At 41.8% G+C, this 16,779-nt stretch overlaps 2 protein-coding genes and 1 long non-coding RNA gene across 16 annotated transcripts in view; all 3 read left to right on the forward strand.

Moving 5' to 3' along the window:
• Window positions 1-2,302, forward strand: LOC136179928 (uncharacterized). The gene is made up of 2 exons (XR_010666851.1): window positions 1-355; window positions 428-2,302. It is a non-coding gene; the product is annotated as an uncharacterized lncRNA (long non-coding RNA).
• The window catches only part of atf7ip (activating transcription factor 7 interacting protein), a 33,158-nt gene extending 24,075 nt beyond the window's left edge, over window positions 1-9,083 (forward strand). For 6 of the 8 annotated variants that reach the window (XM_065958560.1, XM_065958550.1, XM_065958580.1 and 3 more), the window contains exons 11-13: window positions 3,057-3,230; window positions 3,835-4,898; window positions 5,000-5,671. In XM_065958560.1, the coding sequence (XP_065814632.1) occupies window positions 3,057-3,230; window positions 3,835-4,898; window positions 5,000-5,395 (1,634 nt within the window). In that variant the 3' untranslated portion in view covers window positions 5,396-5,671. Of the gene's footprint in view, window positions 1-3,056; window positions 3,231-3,834; window positions 4,899-4,999; window positions 5,672-7,419; window positions 7,522-7,603; window positions 7,682-7,764; window positions 7,848-8,173 lie in introns of those variants that run through there. The other 2 variants (XM_029280036.2, XM_065958587.1) reach the window with 1 other exon arrangement.
• A 4,342-nt stretch (window positions 9,084-13,425) lies between these two features.
• Window positions 13,426-16,779, forward strand: part of grin2bb (glutamate receptor, ionotropic, N-methyl D-aspartate 2B, genome duplicate b) — a 103,373-nt gene continuing 100,019 nt past the window's right edge. For 4 of the 7 annotated variants that reach the window (XM_020647652.3, XM_065958617.1, XM_065958618.1 and 1 more), the window contains exon 1: window positions 13,426-14,199. The gene's annotated coding sequence lies outside the window, so the exon portion shown is untranslated. Of the gene's footprint in view, window positions 14,200-14,294; window positions 15,565-16,779 lie in introns of those variants that run through there. The other 3 variants (XM_020647651.3, XM_065958608.1, XM_065958613.1) reach the window with 3 other exon arrangements.

Here is a 16,779-nt window from a genome sequence, read left to right on the forward strand (position 1 = left end):
TGCACTTTGATTACCAAAGCTGTGGTCTTTGAAAGTATTGAAAATGTTTTTGTCTGTCATTCGACTGGTCTGAGTAATGTCAGAATTCACCATATTCGTTAAGCCATTTTTCTGTGAAATGTTGCCCAATGTTGGGAGGCCTAAGGGAGCAATTTAATTTATAACTCTGACACATAGCATTTAACACTAGGACCGCCAGCATTCGAGCGCCCCTCCAAGCGCCACAATGGTCTGTCAGAACGTCATATGTTATTTCACTGTTTGTGCTCATCAGCACACAAATAATGTGTGCTGCTGAGCAGAATAATTCTTTTTTGATGAAGTTACGAGAAATTATAATAAATACAACTTTTATGTACAAACAAAATATCACAGAGCATTGAGCAGCATTGGCAACCTTTTTAAATGTCTCATGTCAATTTACAAGATTTGTCGGATTTTTTATACTTAGCAGTTTTTCTTTTACTGCAAAAAAGCGATAAACACCGAAATAATGAGAGGAAACTTTTTTTATTGATGCTCCTCCTCCTCCTCCTCCTCTAACCCACAACTGGATTTGTTTCCCCGACATAGAGAAAATCATTGAAGAAAACACAAACCCACACCCATGCACGATTGAATGAATGAACAAAAGGTTGTCGCCACAACACAGGTGGGATTGAAAACATTATTGGCAAACAACAAGGCTATCGATGGGCATGTCAGACTATGGAACTATATACAAAAATAACTGCAGAACTCCATAACATGGCAGATGAAGTGGCGAACAAACAAACAGATGAACAATGGCACAATCAGCACCCTGGAGAGCGCTGCGGCAACTAGGACACACACCTGGGGCAAAAGCTCTCAACCCTTACGGTGCACTTCTCACACAAAGGGTGCTTGCATCCCTTGCAGGAGAGAAGGGTCTTGTTTTGCTTGTTGTTGATCTGACACTGCCTCCTTTTCGACTCTTGTGGATGCTGTGGCTCCATGGGCACCGGCGTCAGACTGGCCTTGGCATGCAGGTGTTCCTCTTGCAGTTCCTTTGCCAGCTGAAGCATGAAGGCTGTTCTGGGGATGATGGTCAAAGTGCAAGACAGAGACAGGCCACCTTCAGGTTGCACCTTTTACGGTGTACATCACATCAGACATCAGGGCAAATTTGTTTTATTTATGTTTTGCAGTCCCGAGCTCATGTGAGAAGGGGAAAGATGAGACCATCTGGACAACCATCCGGCCTAAAGGACAATCCGTGGGCCCCACAGCTAACGCTAGGTGCAATGTTAAGGACGCTATGAGCGCTTTCTTGTGCTTGCTGGACAGTCAAATGCTGCAGCACATACGGGACTGCACTGTGGTTGAGGCTCGCCGTATTGAGGCAGACAGCTCATGGGATCTCTCCGTTGCCGAGCTGAAGGCCTTCATTGCCTTGCTGTACGTTAGAGGAGCATACAACAAAAACATCGAGTTGGAGAGCTTTTGGTCTGAGGAATGGGGACTGGCTTTCTTCAGGACCACGATGCCGAGGAACCGCTTCAGGGAGATCATACGCTACCTTAGCTTTGACAAGAAACACTACAAGCAGGCCAAATTTGCCCTAACGTGTGAGGAGATGTTCACCGTACAAGGTGCAACTGGAAGGTGGCCTGTCTCTGTCTTCTATAACCTTCTGAACATGGCTGCAGTAAATGCCCATGTCCTGTTCAAGGCATGCACCTCAACCACCGTCCCCAGAAGAGCGTTCATACTTCAGCTAGCAAAGGAACTACGAGAGGAACATCTGCATGTCAAGGCCAGTCTGACGTCGGTGCCCATGGAGCCACAGCAGCCAAAAGAGACGAAAAGGAGGCAGTGTAAGATTAATACCAACTGCAAGCAAAACAAGACCCTTCTCTCCTGCAAGGGATGCAAGCGACCTTTGTGTGGGAAGTGCACCGTAAGGGTTGATAACTTTTGCCCCTGGTGTGTGTGTTAGGAGCCGGGGTGCTCTCCAAGGTTCTGATCGTGCCTTTGTTCATCTGTTCAATTGTTCACCACTGCATCTGCCATGTTATGGAGTTCTGCAGTTATTTTTGTATATAGTTCCATAGTTTTACATGCCATAGATGCCTTGTTGTTTGCCAATAATGTTTTCAATCTGACCATCGTGGCAACAACCTGTTGATTCATTCATTCACGCGTGTGTGTGTGTGTGTGTGTGTGTGTGTGTGTGTGTGTGTGTGTGTGTGTGTGTGTGTGTGTGTGTGTGTGTGTGTGTGTGTGTGTGTGTGTGTGTGTGTGTGTGTGTGTGTGTGTGTGTGTGTGTGTGTGTGTGTGTGTGTGTGTGTGTGTGTGTGTGTGTGTGTGTGTGTGTGTGTGTGTGTGTGTGTGTGTGTGTGTGTGTGTTGTTCAATATTTTCTCTATGTCAGGGAAACAAATCCAGTTACAGAGGAGGAGGAGTATCAATAAAAACAGTTTCCTCTCATTATCTCGGTGTTTATCTCTTTTTTTTGCAGTGTTTTTATTAAAATGCATAGCCTAATATAGCCAACAATAACAATATATAACTAAAATGTATGTATTACTTATTATTGTAGAATGTGTTTTAGCAACGGGAGACGTGGAGCAGCAATAATAAAAAAAACTGCACTATAAAAAAGCTGACAAATATTGTAAATTGACATGAGACATTTAACACTAGAACCACCAAGACCGTCTGACAGACGGTTTGGGTTTTTATAATACAAATAACTATTTTTAAATAAAAACTACGAGCCTCTCATCCTATGACTTTTCTTAAATATGTATCCTGTATGTTTTCTGAAGCCTATGTGTTACTAAAATAAAACACACAAGACTTCTGAGCATTTATACCTCTAACTGCCGCTGCAGTCAAACAGACGGCAGTTGAAAATGATACATTTCCCTGGATTGTTTTCGCGCGTCGTTTTATTTTTATTAGTTATAGACTTCATATTAATGCGCGGGAATTTAACAAAGAGCGACAGATAGATGGGAGATATATAGACAGAGCACAATCGGTACAAAACAACGATGAAGAGACGATCAGGAATGCGGTATTCTTTGAAAGAGGCTCTGGCGGAGATTCTGGAGATGAACGAGGGGGAATCTGATGGCGGAGAAATGTCAGATGTGGACTGGAGTGAAGCGGAGGAGCGTTCCGACTCGGACCCTGAACCCCCGCGCCCCAAAAAAAACAAGACGTTTGTGCCAACTGCCCCATCGGTTGGCGTGTCCACTCCAGGTAAGCATGGCGTGCTGGAAATTTCTGTTAACAATGCAAAAGAAAGGATCATGAGTCAATCAATCAATGTCTTTGTTTAGTTTAATTCTTCTTTAATTCTTTAGTTTAAGTAGAAACAACAAAGCTTCAGAGTGTCAATGCAGTCTGAAGGAAAGCTCGAAGTAATCACAATATGTTTGGGGTTATATACACATGCTTCACAACCTTCATGACTATATAAGGTTTTCCGATACAGGCGCAGTCAAATATCAAATACATTTCAACACGTCGCACAACAGTAATGTCAAGGAAACTTCAAGTCTGAGTATCTTTGATATTTAGCTATTTGTGAGAAACCTTCATCCTTGGGTAAAGAAAAAACAAGAATATTCTCATGCGAGCTGTGAGTAAAATGTGTCCTCGACAGTAAACTGAATTTTTCCATTACAATGATTATTAATTTTCTTCATTCAATTCTATTAGTTTATTTGTTTTTATAAATAATTTTGTGTGGGATAAAGCATAGAAAAGTTCTAGCTTATTTCTATGAATAAGTAAATATTTCTATAAAGCCTAAATATCGATCTAAAGCTTGATAACAAAAGAATGATGATTTGTTTTGCAGTCCCGGGCACATGTGAAGAGGGTAAAGATGGGACAATCTGGGAAACCATCCAGCCTGGAGGACACTCAGGGAGGCAACAGTCCCAAAATGTCCTCACCGAATCCGCGGGCCCCACAGCTCATGCTATGCGCAATATTGAGGACGCTCTGAGCGCCTTATTGTGCTTACTGGACATGCAAATGCTGCAGCACATACGGGACTGCACTGTGGCTGAGGCGCGCCGTATTGAGGCAGACAGCTCATGGGATCTCTCCGTTGCCGAGCTGAAGGCCTTCATTGCCCTGCTTTACGTGAGAGGAGCGTTCAACAAGAACATCGAGTTGGAGAGCTTTTGGTCCGAGGAATGGGGACTGGCTTTCTTCAGGACCACGATGCCAAGGAACCGCTTTAGGCAGATAATGCGCTACCTGTGCTTTGACAAAAAGGATGACAGGCATGCCCGTCTGTGCAGTGACAAATTTGCCCTGATGTCTGAGGTGTGGGGTGGATTTGTCAGCAACAGCATTGCCTGCTACAAACCTGGGGCGTGTATTACTGTGGATGAGCAGCTGTTCCCCACCAAAGCACGGTGCCGTTTTACTCAGTACATGGCCAATAAGCCAGACAAATTCGGCATAAAGTTCTGGTTAGCTGCAGATGTTGAGACCAGATACTTTTTGAACGGCTTCCCATACCTGGGCAAAGACGATACGAGACCAGCTCATCAACGTCTGGGAGAGAGTGTGGTGATGAAGCTGGTGGAGCCATACGTGGGAAAGAGAAGGAATGTCACCACAGGCAAGTTTTTCACGTCCCTCACCCTGGCCAAAAACCTGCAGCGGAAAAACACCAGCCTGGTCGGTACAGTCAACAAGGCCAGACGGGAGCTGCCGTCTTTAGTCCAGGAGCAGAGAGGGGAGCTGTTTGCCACGAAGGTGCTCAAGCATGAGCGGGCCACCCTCACAGTTTACCAGGAGAAACCAAGAAAGAGTGTCGCACTCCTTAGCACCATGCACCCAACTGTCTCCATTGGGAGTGATAGGAAGAGAAAGCCAGAGACTGTCACTTTCTACAATGTCACAAAGGTAAGCTATTCTATCATTTTACTTTATCGTCTCATTAGGCTACTTTATTATTATTATTATTATCATTACAAACGTACTCAATTTCCGCTCATTACCATCAGGTCGGGGTTCATGTGCTGGACCGGATGGCTCGTCGGTACACCGTAAAAGGTCGAACTCGAAGGTGGCCTGTCGCTGTGTTCTATAACCTTCTGGACATGGCTGCGATAAACGCTCATGTCCTGTTCAAGGCATGCACCTCGACCACCATCCCCAGAAGAGCTTTCATTCTTGAGCTGGCAAAGCAACTGAGAGAGGAACATCTGTGTGTCAAGGCCAGTTTTGTGCTGGTGCCCATGGAGCCACAGCATCCACAAGAGCCGAAAAGGAGGCAGTGTCAGATTAACACGCACTGCAAGAAGAATAAGACCGGTGTCTCCTGCAAGGGGTGCAAGCGCCCTGTGTGTGGGAAGTGCACCGTAAGGGTTGAGCACTATTGCCCCTGGTGTGTGTGTTAGGAGCCGGGGCGCTCTCAAAGGTGCTGATCGTGCCTTTGTTCGTCTGTTTGTTTGTTCGCCACTGCATCTGTAATGGATTTCTGTTGTATATAGTTTTTCATGCCCAAAGATAGCCTTGTTTTTGTTGATGTTGTTTTTGTTGTACATGTACTGTTCATTCATTAATTTGCGCCCATGTGTGTGCGTGTGTGTGTTGTTCAAATTTCCTCTATGTCGAGGAAACAAATCCAGTTACAGAGGAGGAGAAGGAGCATCAATAAAAACAGTTTCCTCTCATTACTTTGGTGTTTATCTCTGTTTTTTTGCAGTGTTTTTATTAAAACTCATAGCCTAATATAGCCAACAATGTAATAGACTAAAAAATCACCTACCTTCTCTGGTCAAAACAAAAACAAACCATTCCTGACTGGAATCAGAAACTTAGAAGGAGGACATTCTAGCTGATGCATTTTTGTGAGACAAGACAGCACTTCAACTCAGCATGTTTTCTTGATGTCTGATGATGTAGACCCTTTTAAGTGTTGGTAAACAATGCGACATATTTTGGTGGTTGGGGCTTAGCTGAAGGAAACACATTATGTCTGGAGGACATATTTTTTGTTCTTCCTCTAGAACTGAATGAAGCAGACATCCAAGAGCTGTATCTGATTGCCCCTGATGCTGCTGTTCTTACCAGCAGGGAAGAAAGTGACAGTGTGAGCCTGAGGAGCCTCCAGAGTTGCCACAGCCACTCACTTGCCTTTTTAAGACCCCACACTCACACAGCAGATACCAGTGAACATAAAAGAGTAATGTGAGGAGGCTCTTTGTGAAAACATGAGAAACATCTACCCTGAACAGTGTGAGAGACTTGAAGCCACAACAAAACAAGAGGCAACATAACAAGACTGGCTCGCTCAGCAGGACATTTTACAGTGCACGTAAAGGTGGCCATATAGTCAAAACAACCCTAATAAAAATCATGCACTGCCGTGACAACAACATGCAGGTTCTGGCAGTTGCATGGGGAAGAGACAAGGAGGAAAATAGTGAGGCAGTGCTATACTTAAGAGTTCAACAATACACAGAAACATGAAGGTTAGCCTCTTTTTTATGGTCAGATCTGATCAGCCACACATCAGCGCATCTCCGTTTGGGAAATGGCTTGTTCCTTCTGTGCCGACGGGGTTCTGGAAATCATTTTTTTCTTGTAATGAAATTTAAAGAGTATCACAAGAAATTAACAATCATTTTGGAAAAAAAAACATCATTCTCAAAGAGCAGAGTAGAAAATCCTACATGTTCTGAGTTCATTGTTTCCACACACAACACACACACGCTCTACATCCAGGAGGCTAATTAGGCTAATTCAGTAGATATTTTACATATTACTCCTTTAAATGCTAGAATCTAAAGGATTAGGTCATTCTGCTGTGTTCCAAGTTGAAAGTCTTATGAAACCTGAGAATTGGACAAATCATTACATATCGCTTCCTTCAGATTAATCAGCAATGACAGACACGATTGGTTAGTTAAAACCAGGGACATCCGGCCTTATTTGAAATCAAATCATCACTTTTGAGAACCACTTAGCGAACATCGATCGTTGGGCAACATTAAATGTACACATTAAACCACTTCCTACTTCTTTCACGTGATCGCAGCAGCTCTGAATTAGTTCAGACTTCACCTGCAAGTGCAGCATGTGAGAACACATAAGTCTGTTGAACCAGGAAGTAATAGTCTGCCAGTTATCGCTTTCAGGAATCTGAAATGATAACGATTTGTCAGACTCCACTTTTACATCACTGGCAGCCTTGAACACAACAATATGGCATCATCCTTGATAACAGGGTTTGAGTTTCCCACCCTGAGTGTGGTGTAGTTTGGCTTGTTGTTTCACGTGACACTTGGGCCATTATGACAGTAATACTGCCAACATCTTGTAGTGCCTGTTCCATGATCTTTTTTTAGTGTGATGTGTTGCTTTGCCTTTCTTGTCTTTTTACGTTATCTCAACATATCTGTCAACATTTCTGTCTCAGACAACCAGGCTTCAGGATCCACTCCATCCAAAGCAGCTCCTCCAGCAGGACGACCCAAAGGCTCTGTGATCGACCTCACTGAGGACGACGATGATGTGCAAGGTAAGGATGAAGTGCAACTCTTCTTTTCATCCTGTATTTAAAAAGCAGCTAGTGTAATATTGTTGAACTGTTTTCTCTCCAGTCACAGGAGTGAAGAATGCCACTCCTGCAGCTGCGTCGCCCTCCCAGCGTCCTACCCCAGTCATCTCTATTCCTATGAGTAAGTCCAACACATTACATTATGGGCATGAAAGATGAACTTGTGAATGAATGTTTTGACCGACAAATGTTCTCTCGTCACAGGTGCAGGATCGAGGTCGTCCCCCCAGATCGCCCAGAGCTCCCCCAGCACTCCTAAGTTGACAGTCCACCACCGCCCCCCTCTGGTAAGAATATAAAAGTGCAGTTCAAATATTTTGCACATATGTGGTCGTTCAATGCCTGTTCAATTGTCCAGGATGATGTGAAAAGTGCTTCTCAGGCTACCATCAGTCCAAAGGCCTGGGTCAGATATGTTTTTGACTGTAAAAGCTTCCAATGACAGTCGTTTAAATGATAATTTATTAGTTTTGGTTTATAAAAAATGTCTAGAAGTACTTTTATAGGTGATTTATTCCTCAATGCTTTTGAAATAAATAAAGAAATAGCCCTTAAAATTGTCTTCGGCCCCTTTTGAGAATGAAAGAACTAATACAATGTTCTCCTTTTATAGGACTCTCCTGTAAAAGCCCGCACCGCCCCGACTACACCATCTAGGAACCCCAACCTGCCCCCTCTCCCAGCTGCCCCCGCACCTCCTCGCTTACCCCCTGAGGCGGAGCGGACCTCACCCCCTCAGCAGCCTCAGCTGAAGCTTGTGCCAAGTCAGACTGGTGGGATTGTGCTGTCCTGGTGCGTGGCAGAAACGGATCAGACCTGTGCCACTGTGGACAGTTATCACCTTTATGCCTTCCATCAAGACAACTCGAGCAGCAACGCAGCGCAGCAGCACTGGAAGAAGATCGGGGAGGTCAATGCCCTTCCTCTGCCAATGGCCTGTACACTGACTCAGTTCCAGTCGGGCTCCACTTACCATTTTGCTGTCAGAGCCAAAGACATTTACGGGCGCTTTGGCTCCTTCTGTGAACCTCAGTGCACAAATGTCATCACTGCAAACTCCAGCTGAAAAGTAAAGGAATTAAAATAATGTTTGCATTTCAAAGTTAATGACTTTCTTTGTTTCTTTTCTTGTGTTAGGAACTCATTTATTGTGCGTTGAACACTTACAGTAACTGTAAATATCTCTGCGTAACAACTGGACTTCTAACAGATTTGGGGGAACGAAGAGGCAAATGGTTGGATTTGTCTGGTTAATGTATGTAGTGTATTTTTTTGTGACTTAAACTGTTGTGTATATAATTGAATTACTTTGCCCTTCTACAAAGTCAGATATTTATGTTGTTGACTCCTGTTACTCTGACCCGGATGTCTCTCGCTTTACTTGAGTATAGGTGACAGGAATATCCATGTAAACTCAGAATTACACAGAAATGTATAAATGTGTGGTAGAAACTGAATGATAACTTTTGTAAGCTTTGTCTGGCAACCAGACTTTGAAAATCACAATAAAAGGTTTTATCAAAGTTTTGGCGTCCTGAGTGTGTGCTTCCCATCCAATCTGCCACCTTTGATGTTCCACAGACACAGAAGGCAGACATGTCCATCACAAGACTTCCCAGTTTAACCAGTTCGAATAGCTGGTCTGTCAGATTAGGCTGATATGGTACATACTTGTTTTTCACAGAAATCTCACAGCAGTGAGTTCCAGCCAGCAGCCAGTAAAATACAACCGAACACTGCAGGTGACTTTAAAAGTTGCTGATGGGAGTTTTAGACTTCATGTAGTGGGATGTCTGTGACTGGTTTGTTGTGTAGATTATTACAAAAAGATTCACTTGTAAGTGTGTGAATACACCATTCATACTACCACTGGACAGATACGAGTATTGCAATAAAATATAAGCTGTAAGCACTATCAACTCCATGGGGCACCTTTACTGGAGATAATCATATTTTAATTTTCTACACAAATCACAAAACGATGTCAGCGTCTGGCGTTCTGGTGCTTGTCTGACTTTGAAGCTTCAGCAACAGAGATTTTGGAAAAAGCTCAAGTTTTTTAATTGTCATGACGACAAGCATCCAATTGAAATATACTGTATGTTAGTGGAGGACTGCACTCAGTTTCCATCATGACACTTGTATTTTCAAAGTTGATTTTGAAAATAAGAGTAAAATTGAAGATGAAGCCAAGGTGCTCGCTTATATGAAATGAATAAGCGTCTTTCTCAGTGGAGCATGAAGATGCTAGAGCAACAGCATTGTGACCAAATATCTAAATGGCATTTAGCCAAAACAAATAAGATAATGAAACTGCATACAGTAAACATAATCAAATAACCCTGGGGGACTCCATCTGATGCGGTGGTTGATGATGGTCAAACAATTTGGCTTATCATTTGAGCTTCATCACAGGTTGTAATTAAAGCTGCAGGCTGATTCTGAGTAACACGATGCAGGATCTCATACAAAGTTAGCATGGGGTGGCTTTGAGTTTAGAAACACACTTTTGCACAATTTTAATGGAAGTGCCAAGGATGATGTCTGATTTTGGATAACAATTTCACTTCCACTCAGAGCAACCAGAAGGTAATCCTTGACACATGCACAGTACCTTGTCCTGAACTACGGTCCTGCCTATTTTTTTGAGCAGGGAGAAAACAAAGATTGGGGTGCTTAACTTCTTCAGATCATTTTACCCCTAAATTATGAAAATTACCCTTCAGTTGATTACCAATCTTCATATTTTGGAGTAGCTTTCACGCTTTCAAGTTATTTCCTGCTTGTGAGACTGTGGTACAACTTTTTAGCCCTGCATTAAATATGAGTCATGATATTTTAAACATCCAACACACACATGATCTGTGCACTTCGCTCTTGAGTCTTATAATGGATTCCCTCGGCTGGGTCTGTAAATGTAGCTGTGTGTGCTGCTAATGAGGAGCTGAGGGTAAAGGTTACGCTTTGTAAAAATATGGTAGTGTCATGTAGTCAATTTACTATAATATTTTCAGTATTTTATAAAACCAGATAGTATGTGCAAAATGTAATTTAAATGTAATTCTTTATACTCATGCTGAGATTTTTTCCCCCAATTGACTTATTTTCTTTTTAGTTTAATTGTCAGGGACATTCATGTAGGCATTGTTACATCTAATCACTTCTAGCCATGGCTAATTTGCAGTCCTTGTCCCTGGTTAGACTTTTGGGAATTAACTCACAATCCTGTCTATCTGCCAGTGTTTTTGGTCCAGGTTGGGAAAACTGGATCCTGGCCATCCAGTGTGACTATATAAGAAGAGAAAATAAATTAAATGTGCCTTGTGGTGTCCTTTCATTGATACATATGTATAAAGTGCTTTCATCAGGGCACTTCCAGTGACAGAAATATTTGATACTCGGCCCTCTGAGGCATCTTTCCAGTACAGAAACTATAAACAATGCTATGAGTTTAAAATGGAAAACGCAATGTAGCGCCCTCTTGTGTGCCCTTTTAGTGGAGAACATCTGATGAAAGTCTCTATGGAGTGCCCCCTCCTGGTGGAAAACGCACTGCACATTGGCTGTCTGATATCCTAGATAATTAGTTATCATCATCATATTTAAGTTTATACATTGCTGCAAGTTTTATGAGAGAAATCTTAATTAAATACTTCAGTTATCTAAATTTCATCTGCACTTTTCACCTACTAAGACAACCCCAGAGCCCACTTCTAAATACAGTTTTAAATATTTTTATTTGGCAAATACTAATTTATAAAAGTGTTCTAACTTACCAATCACAAAATCTTGTTTAAAAATGACAAAGTATTGACTAATTGAATAAAGTCCAGCAAAGGAACATTTTTAACAGTTGTAGTTGCGTTCACTGTCCGACCGTCGTCAACAGGTCAACACGGCTAGGTCGCATATTTTCTTCATTTTGTGGTGTGTTTCGTGGAAAATGAATCCATGCTGAGAGTCCGAAAGACCTGCTTACATCATAAAAGATATCGACAACATGGTGAGTTTTTTTTTCTTCTGTTGTCTTTTTCTAACTTACAACAACCTCAGCGTCTTGTTGTGATTCGATTAAAGTTACACAAAAGTTTCGGCCTAATAATCTAAAATTGGATTTAAGTCTATTTACTGAACAACTATTGATTTGTGAATATTATATACTTTAAGTGAAGCAACATTTAAAAGTCCTAATTGTTCAGCTAATTGGCCAATGTATGTGCCACCTGGCTGAACACCTCAATGGTTACAGTTTTTTCCAATTGCTGAAACACAGTTCTGCAAACTAGGCTGGTTTTTATCAAAATACTTAACACAGTTCACAAAACCACACACACCCAAACTGCAAAATACCTCAAAATGAAGCACTGCAACCAAAACTTTTGCACTAAATGGCACACACTTCATTCATATTACCAGATTTTTGTCTAACCAACCACACACTGTTGGACATAATGAAAAGCACTCTGATCTTTAGTGTGCTTTGCCATAATACTAACATAGTTTGAATTGTAGAAAATTCTTCAGATTGTTCACATGCACAGAAATATTTGCAGATACACACACATGCTGTTGAAACATTTATTTTTTTATTTTTCACCAAACAAGTCAGTGCTACATATACCAGTACAGTAAAACGGCTCAAGTTGAGCTGCACTCGCTGTCCAGCCTCTCACGTTGTCAGCCCATTATGTCCAACAGTGTGTGGTTGGTTAGACAAAAATCTGGTAATATGAATGAAGTGTGTGCCATTTAGTGCAAAAGTTTGATTTTGATAAAGCTATATGTAGTTTTGGTTGCAGTGCTTCATTTTGCAGGTTATATGAGGTGTTTTGCAGTTTGGGTGTGTGTGTTTTTGTGAATTGTGTTAAGTATTTTGATAAAACCAGCCTAGTTTGCAGAACTGTGTTTCAGCAATTGGAAAAAACTGTAAAAATGTCAAAGTGTAGCTGGTTTCAAATTTCAACTGAAGTCAAAAGATGCATAAGGAAATACTGGGTGAAATTCATAAACTATTCTTGAGGACCATTGGAGATTAAATCCTGAAAATATCACTTCTATTCAACAGTAAATGGACTTGAGCTTGTAAAGCACTTTTCTAGTCTTCTGACTACTCAAAGCACTTTTACACCGCAGGTCACACACCTAGCCATTCACACACTGATGGTTGAGACTACCATGTAAAGTATCCATCAGAATTAATCCCATTCAAAGTCATGTCATATGGTAGGTGCCGGGAGCAACTTGCGGTTAAGTTTATTGCCCAAGTACAATAATCCAGGTCAAGTATCTGACATGAGTGGGGATTGAACTCCCAACCTTCTGGTTGAGAGACGACCGACTCTACCTAACCCTTTTTTTTAAGCCAGTTTATTTTATAAATGAACAAACTGTTATAACATTATTTTAACCAAACATTTAGGGTAGAGATGTCAAGTGATAAAGGATGTTGTGGCTTATCTAATTAACGGCTGATTTAGACCTTTAAACAGATTCCAGCACACAACATATCAGGAGGAGTCAAACTGACAGAAATGAAGTAAAACATTTTTTTTTTTTGAGACGGATGTTTTTCCAGAGAAAATTGTTCATTTCTAGGTAACTGATCTCAAAATTCACCTCCAACTCCATCATAATAATGTATTTTTTCAGTATCTGAGCACAGTGTAACAACAGAGGGAGCCATTGCTTTCTGTATGGAAGAAATTTTCTTGACAATTGTTGCAACAGCCCTTCTTTACTGTAGCATCTTTCTAATTCACAATCCTATAGAGGGACCCACCTCCACATTTCCCTCTCCCTCTCTCTCTCTCTCTCTCTCTACTTCGAGGAGGTGGAGGAGAGAGCGAGCGAGTGCAGTTAGAGTTGTGCGCTGCGCTCTATGCCGGCAAGAGGTGTGTTTCGTCTCCACTCTGTGTATCTCTGGGTAGCAGCATCCCCAGCATGCAGCCAGCCTGAGTGCCATGTCTAACAGCTGTATTGGCAAAGGGTTACAGCTCATCTGAAGGGAAGGGAGCATCCTGCTTTGAGGAGGACAGAAGATAAAAGAAGACTGACCAGTTGCAGGGAGAGGGGGGATTTAACTGACAGCCCCCCCCCCCCACCACCACCACCCCCTTGCATCACTAAACAGAGCAAAAACGGAAGGCTTTGGAGTATTCAATTTTTTCTTTCGTTTTATATTTTTCTTATTCCTCATCGCGGTGCTGGGAGGTGCTTCATCTTTTCATATAGTCTCTCTCTCCGTCATTTGCCTCCTCATCTATTTCTCCATCTACCTGGTGTATAATTTTGTCTATATATGAGTGAGAGAAGAAAGAAAGGAGGGAGTTTTGTTTTGATATTTGTCCTTTCTTTCCTCTACTCCACTCTACCATCCATCTCACCAAACCATATCATACCTGTCAGTCCCTCCTCGCCTCTTCATCCCTAACTGCTGCCATCAGTTCGTTATTTCCCATCCTAACGCCTCTTTCTGTCCCTAAAGTCTGATATGTTATGAACTTGGATGAATTTTCTTCAAAGACAACTTAAAAGCTCCTCATGAATGACTTTTTTTTCCCCTTTTCCTTCTCTTTTTGGTCCCTCCACACCCATTTTCTTTGCATCACACTCTTGCGGGATTCTTAAATGTAACTCTAGGTAGGTTAACTATCGTTTAGTGTCTGTCTATCTGTCTGTCTGTGTGTATTTGTGTGTGCTTTACGTATACATAAAACACACATTAACACACACATGCACTCGCACACTAAACTATGCCTAAAAGAATGATGTACAGTGAGTCGGTATTGGTCTGGTCTCGCACCGTTTTCACGCCCTTCTCATCTGTTCTTCTCACCAAGTCACTCCATTTTTGATTGTTGTCTCTCAGAAATCCACATGTCAACGAGTCCCTTATCCATTTGTTGAAGATACTCAATTTGTTTCACAACAATCAAAGGGAGAGAAGTAAGGTTTAAAGAAAAAAAATTAATGAATTTCTAGGCACATTTGGATCTCTTTCATTTGTATTTATAGATTGGAAAAGTTTAGACATTCTTTCCCAAACTAAATGAAAATCACTGTATGTTATTCAGCTGCATTCAAAGTTTGGGGTGAATGGCCATATCAAGTCATCAAGCGTGTTTCCCATTTCATGCTTGATTTATGCTCATTCTCGTTCTGCCAGTCCATCAGTAGCCGTTAGTTCTTTTCCTGCCTCTCTGCCCCTTTCTCATACAACCCGCAAAACACACAGAAACACGACCCCGAAAGCTAAATATACTCATTTTCATCTGTGAAATAGTTTCTCAGGATTAAAACATTGTGAATCTCTGGTTTTCCTCTTTCCTTCCCCCCACTCTTGAATCGTCGGGGCTTGCCATTCTTGATCCCTGAAGCTCTTTCCCTCCACTTGTCTTCATTTTCATCCTCTGTCAGGACAGAGAGACCGGTTTGCATCATTTGGATGCTGAACAGTGGTTTAAGTTGGTAATGCTTGGCAGTGGATTTGAGGTCTTATAGACAGTGTGCAGGTTTACAGATTGACAGACTGATAGACAGAACTTAGTCCCCATCCCATTACGTATACCGTCTTTTCTGCTCTGTCACATTTTCCTCTCTCAATGTTGTGTTTGATGCTTTGTCTCCACTTGTCACTGGCGCACCTTTTGGGGAGCAAAGCTTTACAGTGTAACCAGTGCTAGACATATTTAAAACCTATTTATTTATGGACATCTACCTGGAATAGACTGTGCACTCAGCCTTAAGGGGAAACATTACACCCAGTAGTATACAGGCCCACACACAAAACACTTTAGTCTCCTTTTGAGCCCTTTCTTATGGACTGGTAAAGTGGCTTTACAGATACCTCTTTCTTGATTGTTCTGAGAGCGGGATGTCACCATGATGGACTATGAAGGACCACTCGTTTTGCTCTGTCTTTGCTTTTGTGTCTCAACTCTGCTCCTCTGTAAAACATCTCCACTACAGTCTATAAATTATGTGTTACAGAAAAGAGTTAATTAGGTGAGTAGTGAATTGATGAAGCACCCACTTCCTCCTCGCAACTGAGTGTATGCACATGCATGATCGGTGCGCGCGCACTGAATGTGTGCATGTGTGTGTGCATTTCTATGTCTGCATGGTCTCGATGGAAACCTTTTCTGCATGAACTTTTATCTGTCAAGCATATTTTTATATGATTAACCACATTTGCTTATGCTGCTCAACCCTTTCTTCACCCTGCTGGGACTAATTGGTTGTTTACCAGGCCATGCCTCTATCCATTTTCTTTATATTTGCCGTAGTATCTCTAAGAATCTCAAGCATAACCACTTCTCTTGGTTGTGATTTAGAGCAAGAGGGCTTTTGAACCAGAGAGTTTTCTCATTTCAAGTAGTTTTGATGTCTCATGGCAGAAGCCAGCCTAAAGGTAATGAAGTATTTCACCCCATCAGGTATCGCTAGTTTACTCTGTCAATTAGTCCAGTACAGTGTGCAGGTGCATGCATTTAAATGCATTTATTTCAGTCCTCTGCCCTATCCTTTTTTTGTGCTTTTTTAGTTGGTTGAGGTTTGGAAAGCAATGCTGTGCTGCTGCCACCCTCCTTCTCCTCCTCCTCCTTTTCCTTCTCCTCCCCCACTACATTTCTTGTTGCTTCCTGCTCGATGGATATGCAACAGATCTCTGAAAATGAATCACAGATCTAATGCAACGTATACACCAGCTTTAAGCCTTCTGACTCTCCAGCATGACCTTAATGAGTACACTGTACACATACATGACATACTAGGCTGAACATCTCTAAATTCAGTCATCCAATGCTGAGTTGTTTTTCTGCTCCTAGAAGTAAAAATGCAAATTAACTCATCAGTCCAACTGCAAATAAAATTTGGCTTGGTAGAATGCTCAAAATAACAATTTCACACATAAAAGAAAACTATTAAATTCTTGCTAAAGTAAGAAATCAGCTTCTAATTGTTTTGCTTGTGCTTAAATATTTAATAAGACATTCTGCTGTCCAAATTTCTTAACACTGCTCATGCACATATTTATGTAACAAAGGTCCTATGGTGGCTTCTTCTTCCTCTTAAATATTCTCCATAAACGGAGTGAATGTGTGGGCTACTGTCCTTAAAGTTTCAAGTGGATTTTAACCAAGGGCCTTAAAGCCCAAACTGTCTGAATGATTTAAGACTTCTTCCTTAAGAGTGGAGAGCTGCAGATACACCGCAAGCACA

The sequence above is a fragment of the Labrus bergylta genome, chromosome 1 (assembly GCF_963930695.1).
Source record: "Labrus bergylta chromosome 1, fLabBer1.1, whole genome shotgun sequence".
NCBI lineage: Eukaryota > Metazoa > Chordata > Actinopteri > Labriformes > Labridae > Labrus > Labrus bergylta.